We start from the raw sequence: 8,734 nt of genomic DNA on the forward strand, positions 1-8,734 counted from the left end.
CATCCGCGACGCAAACTAGTTCGTATAGGGATGTCTAAAATAATAAAAACGTTTTATGTGGGTGGGGTAATTAGTATTAAAAACGTACGAAAAAGCAATGTCAAGCTTTTATTTACAGTCGCGTGGTTTATTCTGGTCCTGGCGTGAAGTCATTGTACTACAAATTGCTTGCACCTGCTGCTGTGGTACCGAATTACTCAGCGACAAAGTTGAAAATAATGAAACATTTTAAATTTATATTTTAAATTATTTATATATAATTTATTTAGGCCAACACACACACACACACACACACACACACACACACACACACACTGCTCATCAACTTATAAATCATACTACGTGATGTTTTAAAAAAAAAAAGACAAATAACGTTTTCTGTGGTGGGTAGGTTTAGGGGTAGGGTTAGTGCAGAGCCATATAGAGTCTCTATATATAGATCTCTCTATATGGCTCTGGGTTAGTGTAAGGGGGGTATAATATACACATTGTACAGTATAAAAATCATTATATATATGGAAATTCCCCATTAAACATGAGCACACAATATATGTGTGTTTGTGCACTCAAAGATTACAGCCCAAACTTTATTGCAGCATTTTCAGTTTGTATTAATTAATAATTTAGTTTTAACCTCTGTCAGTAATGCATTCAAGCCAAACATCCTGAATTATAGACTCATAATAAATCACAAACTCGTAATCCATGCTGTTATTCTTCATCAGAGCAAAGGCTTTATTCAAGATTTAGATGACAAACGGTTAGATTACAGAAGCGTATAGCACAGATCCTTATAACTATCCTAAGAAACCCTTACACTTTGACAGTAAGTGACAAGGATCAATATTACACAGTCAACTGTAACTTTATTAATTAACTTATCATTTTAATAATGATTTTTCTAAAGAACAACAGAAGCAAATTTTACAATGTTTTTAAGATAAGCAACTAGAGGATACCACACATTTCCACATCCTCAGAAACTTACTTAGCAATCACTTTCATGTTCTGTTTTACATCACATTTATGAGATGATGATAATAATAATAATAACAATAATCAATCTACATATATTTAAGAGTTTTATATGGAAGTTTCAGTGACATTTGCTAGCTTTCAGCTAATGCTGGAATATGGGAATCAACAGCATTTCAATATGCATAGCTGGAAAGGTAATGGGATAGACCAATGGCTCCGCCGCTGTCACCACAAACTGTGTACTTCCCTTGGGATGCCAGACTGTTGATCTGAGGACAAAAGACAGAAGTAGAGAAGCGATTAGAAAGAAAGAAAGAATAAACAAACATCTATCTATCTATCTCTATCTGTCTGTCTGTCTGTCTGTCTATCTGCCTGTCTATATAAATATATATATAGTTGTCATGCCTCTGCTCGTTTGATGAATTCCTCGGTTGCGGCGGTCTCGTTTTCTCTCTGTCCACGCCAGGTCTTCAGAGCCGAGGCCTGCAGAGCTCGGCCGAACGAGAAGGAGAGAGCCCAGGGCTTCACCAGCGGGCAGTTATTGATGGCATTTAGGTTAATGGAGGCCTCTTCCTCACTTTGACCTCCTGAGAGAAAGGTCACCCCTGAAAGTGCAGGAAGTCTGTAATTACGCAGTGTCCAGACTCGTCAGTGAATTTGAAACCAGGTTTACAGTTTGTAATATATCCTTACCCGTTACAGCAGGTGGGACAGTACGCCGCAGAGCAGTGACTGTTGCCATGGCAACCTCCTCTGCACTGTATTTGGTAGGGCAGCTGTGTCCAGGGGTTACCATGTTGGGCTTGAGTAGTGTGCCTTCCAGATACACATGATGATCAAACATGGCTTTGTAGACCGCTGCAAGCACCTGAATCAGTGACAGTGAATTTAAAGGGGTGGTTGATCATGATTTAAGTTTTCTAACTTTAGTTAGTGTGTAATGTTGCTGTTTAAGCATAAACAACATCTGCAAAGTTACAACGCTTTTTAAGGACTACAACAAACGGCTGGTAGGGACTACATGACATTCCTCCCGGGTTAGTGACATCACCAACCCTAAAGTTTACATAAAGCCCACCCCCGGGAACGCGATGTATAGATTATCATGACAGAATATGCTAATCAATGACTAGAAGATAACTACACATAAATAAATTCATCAACTAACCATTCAGAAATGTCCTGTTGCATTCTACATGTTGTCACTTCTTCTTGAGTCTCTCCATCATTGTCTGACTCCGGTTTGAACATAAAAGTTTTTTAATTTTCATTGCATGTCTGTGTGATTGCAAACTGTTGAAGCTCCGCCCTCATTGCCAAGATCAGCAGCTCATTTGCAATTAAAGGGACAGACACAAAAACGGTGTGTTTTTGCTCGCCCTCAAAAATGGACAGTTTCACAGTTTTTTTATTCGCTTTGGTACTATTTTCACAAGTTAGGTGTACATTTTCAAAACTCTTAGTGCTAATATCACAACAGATCATCAAAAGCGCACTTTTTTCAAACATTTCATTATGTTTTCAATTGTGTAAGTACAATACACAAAATCACAAAGTATCCTTTTCACAACACAAAATAAGTGTTTCGTCTATATAAATGTTTCATTCACAGTAACTGCCTTTCATAAAGCTCTTACTATCAAACTTTTGATTTGCATCTCTTCTTGTTCAGTTTACTACATTTGTCTATGATTTAATCCAAATGATCTTAATGGTTAATCAATGAATCATTTGGTACACCTTTAGATTTCTATAGATATTGATTCAATACACAGTTTCTATAGAACTTGTTTGCAATTTCTGATATGGATAACCAAATGTAATGAATTATTTTTACATAAGTGATTTATAGATAATAACCACCATGATGTTCAAAGGACACGCATGTGTGTGTGTCTGTGTGTGTGAGAGAGAGAGAGAGAGAGAGAGAGAGAGAAAGATACAGAGAAATTTGCCATTTGTGCAAATACTGTAAAGCAGAATAGAGTATAAGGGAGAGGAAACAGTCAATGACTGTATAACATCAGATTGATCAGAGATGCATCAGTAGAAGGGAGACAGATGGCATCAAATACAGTATTTTACATTACAGTATGTGCGATACTGTGCGATACCATGTGATACTGTAAACATGGTAGAGACATGGTTGTTACATTATTGTAACTCAACCTTCATCTGTAAATGTCCACTACAGTATAGATTCAGTCAAATAGTCAAAATCATTTACTGTTCATTGCCAGCAAACTCTGTTCTAGCACAGAACCTCATTGCTGTGCTTCATCACACCTTTGGATAACACACTGGATAGATACTATTACAAACATTATGGATTCAATTACATAAGTTAGGTTATGCACATGTATTTTCTAATGTGGCATAGCCTGTATTACTGTAGTTAATTCAGCAACAACTGTGATTTGAAACATGTATCTTGCATTGTTTGCTGTTGAATGAACTTATTGTTTAAAGTACTAAATTGAAAGAAAATCATACTGTTGTGTTTCTGTGATTAAACCAAATGTTCTCATTACATATTACAATAATCTTGTGTTTGAAACAGTGATTATGTGGACTGAAATGTGTATAACTGTAATGGAAGCATGAGATCAGGTTTTGAAAGAATGACCAGCTGTGTTACAAATGTGATCAGTTTGGATTTTTGTACTAAGAGTTTTGAAAATGTACAACTTACTTGTGAAAATAGTACGAAAGCGAATAAAAAAAACTGTAACATGCTATATAAAAATATCTGTGGGGTATTTTGAGCTAAAACTTCACATACACACTCTGGGGACATCAGAGACTTATTTTACATCTTGTAAAAAGGGCATTATACCACCCCTTTAATAAAGGGGTGAATGAAAAAGTTCCAAGACTCAACCTCATGTTGTTCCAAAACAGACTGACTTTCAATATATGGACAAAAATAGATTTATGTTCCACAGAAAAAAGAAAGTCATACAGGTTTGGAATGACATGAATGTGAGTAATTGATAACAGAATTTTCATTTTTGAGTGAACTATCCCTATAAGAAGTACATAAAAGGTAAGAATAGTAACAAACCCTCTCTGTGACAAACTGGCAGCGCTTTAAATCATGGTCTCCATCAGGCAGGATCTCAGGTTCCACGATGGGTACAATCCCATGCTGGAAGAACAGTTGGGAACATTAATATATGATCTTTAACATATTTTTATTTTATAACTCTCAATTTCGCCTCATTGACTTTTACCTGCTGACAAATACTAGCATAGCGAGCAAGGACTTTCGCATTTTCTGTAATGCACAGGTTTGACGGGGTGGTATCACTGATTTTCATCACACAGCGCCACTTTGCAAAGTCAGCTCCATCCTTTTTATACTGAGCGCAGCGTTCTGAGAGCCCATCCAGACCTGTTAAGACAGTAGCGCTACATTTTTATTATGTTAAAATTCTGGGTACTATCATATGTTCTGCCTCAAAGTGAACCGAACCGATGTCACCAAAAAACAAAAAGAAATCAAGCAAAACAGTAAACTTTTAACAATAATACTTCTCACACATTACATACAAACAAAGTTAACATGGTAACTATTTTTTAAACATTTGTTTTTCCACAAAATTTTAATAATAAAAAAGTATTATGTATAGGTAAGTATAATATATATATATATATATATATATTCTTTTTAATTGCATTTTTTATAAATATTTTTGTGTGCTTGGCAGTAGAGCATGGCGTTAGCAAAATCCACATGCATGAACTGATACAAATATACAGTATGCCTTCACCTCAGCATAATACTGAATTTCTTTTTCAAATATAAACATATAAATGTAAAAAAAACAACAAAAAAACTCACAGGGTTGTTGAGAATCTAACAAAACAAAATACATAAAAAAATGTTTTTATTTTGGGTCTGTGCACTTGCTTTTAACCATGAAATTTGCTGGTCAAATTGTCACAGTCACACAATTTCAACCAGATTTCAACAACAACAAAAAGAAAATTCAATTGAATGAGCAGATATTCAGATCCAGAGAACGGATGTTTTTGATATACCTTGTGTAGTGGTCTCTCCATTAGTCCCTGGCAAGGGGACTACACCTTTGTCAACCTGTGAAGAAAGGGCAAAAGGTTTTAACAAATATAACATTTTTAATTCAGCTCATTGGCTTAAACGCACTGTCAGAAAAAAAAAAGAAAAATGGGCAAAAATGTTATCTTTAGAAGCACAACAGCTTGTCACTGGGGCAGTACCTTTAAAAGGAATAGTTCACCCAAAAATTTAAAATTATCCCATAATTTACTCACCCTCAAGCCGTCCTAGGTGTATATAACTTTCTTCATTCAGACGACCACAATCAGAGTTATATGAAATAATATCCTGGCTCTTCCAAGCTTTATAATGGCATTGAATAGTGCCAGAGTTTTTGAAGCTCAGAAAAGTGGATCTATCCATCATAAAAGTAATCCTTACGACTCCATTGGACTCGCCTTCTGAGTGAAGCAATGGGTTTTTGTAAGAAAAATATCCATAACTTTTTAAACTATAATCACTAGCTTCCAGCAACGGCCATACGCGTGTTTACAAGAGAGTTGAGTTCCGGTGGAAGGGTGACCTCTAACCTGACGTATGACGGAGGGCGTAGCGTAAGCACAGGCGAGAACTGACGAATGCAGCGGATAGAGCCAAACAAAACGCTTTTATAAAAAAACTTTGGAGGATTTCGACATAAGAGAAGAGGAGCTTGAGTCTTCAAGTCAGAGGTCACCCTTCGGCCGGAACTCGACTCTCTCGTATATGCGCGTACAGCCGTTCCTGGAAGCCAGTGATTATATTTTATCAAGTTTTAAATATGGATATTTAAAATTTTCTTACAAAAACCTATCGCTTCGCTCCTTCAGAAGGCCTTTATTAACCAACTGGAGTCGTATGGATTACTTTTATGATGGATGGATGCGCTTTCTGAGCTTCTAAAACTAAAACACCATTCAATGCCATTATAAAGCTGGGAAGAGCCAGGGTATTATTTAATAAAACTCTGATTGTGTTCGACTGAAAAAGAAAGTCATGTACACCTTGATGGCTTGAGGGTGAGTAAATTATGGGACAATTTACATTTTTGGGTGAACTACTGGAGCAAATGTGTACCTTATCTACCCCTAACAGGTGCATATTCATACATTAGAGTAAAAAGGTTTCCAATATTAATCTTTTAGAGGTAAATATGGTTCAGCATTGTCCTTTGAAGGGAACTGCCTAAGTGGCAAGCTCTTGTACCTCTAAAGATAACATTTCTGAACAAATAAATACGAAATGCAAAAATGAAGTTGGGATTGGAAAATGTTGCAAGCCTGATTCAGACAGCACCAAGGCTCAACATGTCAAAGCAAATTGCTTACAGCTATGCCAGTAAACCCAGGTGAGACCGCATACCTTTATCCCGACAGTGATGCCCTTGTCCTTTATCATCTTAACGAACGGGATGCCATCATCAGAGTTCTGGTAGAGTGTTTCGTGGAAGAAGATCACTCCACCGATGCAGTTATCAATGCGGTCATCAGCGGTGAAGAGCACCTGACGGAAGAGACGGCGGTTCTCCTCGTTGTTCTCTACCCCTATCTGGTTCAAACGCTTCCCCATGCTGCCTGTTAGAACGTGCACAAAAACCAAAGTGAGTTCTTGCGGTTTAATTTCTGTCGAATAACTGGAGTAAGTCCCACTAACCTATGGACTCGTCTGCAGCTAGGATGCCTTTCCCTGGTGACACTATACGCAAAGCTATCTCATGTAGCTCCTTCTTTTTCTCAGTGGTGAGGGGAGGAAACTGATGGGTCATCCTAAACCTTCTGATACAACCTGAGGATACAGTAAGAGTAGATGAACACAACAAAACCAAAATGGGATTTCACCATATTGCCTTCCTGCTGAAGTCATCTAGGATTCATATGGTTCACATACACTGTAAGAACATTTTTGTAGAAAGCAGATAATGTGCTGATAATCATCATTATCTTCTATGTTAAGTTTATGGACATTTCCTTCAAACTTAAAACACAACACAATGCATAATTCAAAATACATCTAACACTCTTAAGAATAAAGGTTTTCGTAATGATGCCATAGAAGGATCATGTTTGGTTCCCCATTGAAACCTTCAGTGAACAGTTCTTAAAAGAAACATTTTTCTATTAGTGTGAAGAACATTTTAATAACCTAAAGAATCCTTTTCCACTATAAAGAACATTTTTGTGCAATGGGAAAGTTACATAGATGTTAAAGGCTTTACATGGAAACATATATGCCAATAAAGAGGACAAATTGGGCTCTAATTTTACAGACTTTTCAGGAAAACCTGGAAATATCAGGGAATTGTAAAAATTGTGATTTCCTGGCCTAAAATCGATAAATAAATAAAATTCTATTAGTCTATGCCCAAATTGAATCAGTTCGAAATTGGTCTCTGTAAGTTCAATCTCTAGAAAATTGTTTTTAAAAGTCCTTATCCACTAAACATATTCTTGAAGATTTAAAACCCCCCCTCCTGAGGCGAAGTTGTACTTTTTAAATGAAACAGCTCCTAAACCATTCAGAAATGCCCAGCATTCACTTTCACAAAAGCTTAACTGATATCACTCTTGCAACTTTGTTATCTGCAACCACAACTAAAGCACATAGACTCACTGTTTACAAGCATAAACTACACATAAACTACTCTCTTTATGAATAACTAAGTTGACAAATTACAGCAAAATGTTATTTTAGGAGTTCTCAGATTTGTCAACTTCTTCTACTTGAAAACCTTTTTAAGTAGATTAAGCTCAATTACACATTTCTACAGCATCTGGAAACTGATCATTATTCTCAGCATTCAAGAGCATTTTCTAAATGGTAACTCGCTTGTAAAAACATAACTTTTTAGTAACTTTTTTGCTCCACTGCAAATTTCACAAATAAATTTTTATCCAGAATGATCAAGGCAGTAAATTCAACAGATGAACGACAGCGATACTTACCAAGTCAGAGCAGACCGAAGAACTCAGACCAGGAGGGCTTTTTCCAACAGACGAGATGAGACGTGACTGATTCTTTAACAGTGGCAGTGTCCCAATTCTTTATGAAGGTGATATCCCAGAGGATGCTGACACTTGTAGGGCGGAGCTTAACGTCATGCCCTCATTAAGTTATTGGGGGAGGTGTTAAAGGCCACCAAAGGTTGCCCACCCGATCCCATTTCTCTAGCAGTGTGCATTCTCATTATTTTACACACAATTTAATGCAATCTAACTAGATTTTTTAAATGCTGCGAAAGTTGCTAGGGTAGTGTGGGTTGTTGTCAGGGTGTTGCTAGGCTGTTCAGGGATGTTGCTAGGTTGTTCTGGGTAGCTACATACTCAAAAGAGCCCAGAAGAGGCTTGGATCCTTTCTTTAGTGCAAGTCTATGGATTTTTTTGCCCGTTTTATCGTATGCCAGATGAAAATTGAGTCTGAGTATTGAAAATTGAGTATTGTAAGCCACATTTTTTGAGATATCATTGTAACCTGCGTGCAGAAGGGTCTTCCGGGCAACATATTTAAATTTAAAGGGGGTCTGTATTCCCGTCAATAATATAATTAGATCAAATATACCTCAGGCAAATCCTCGAATCAAGTCAGATGAGACTCCTATCATACCCTTAGGAAAATGTTGGCAGTCACAGAGCGGCTGAGATTCAAGTATACGTATATGTGTGATAAAAAAATGAGGTGGGTCATGGCATAATTTCA

The 8,734-nt window shown here is 36.9% G+C and overlaps 1 protein-coding gene across 1 annotated transcript; it reads right to left on the minus strand.

Moving 5' to 3' along the window:
* Positions 1–709: 709 nt before the first annotated feature.
* Positions 710–8,132, minus strand: aldoca (aldolase C, fructose-bisphosphate, a). Its single transcript, XM_082181050.1, has 9 exons — positions 7,984–8,132; positions 6,695–6,826; positions 6,404–6,615; positions 5,026–5,080; positions 4,215–4,375; positions 4,046–4,129; positions 1,675–1,849; positions 1,387–1,586; positions 710–1,247 (listed from the first exon to the last, which is right to left on the minus strand). Exons 2-9 carry the CDS (start codon positions 6,804–6,806, stop codon positions 1,152–1,154), a joined length of 1,095 nt encoding a protein of 364 aa, XP_082037176.1. The 5' UTR covers positions 6,807–6,826; positions 7,984–8,132; the 3' UTR covers positions 710–1,151.
* Positions 8,133–8,734: the final 602 nt, after the last annotated feature.

The sequence above is a fragment of the Leuciscus leuciscus genome (assembly GCF_965113295.1).
Source record: "Leuciscus leuciscus genome assembly, chromosome: 9".
Lineage (NCBI taxonomy): Eukaryota > Metazoa > Chordata > Actinopteri > Cypriniformes > Leuciscidae > Leuciscus > Leuciscus leuciscus.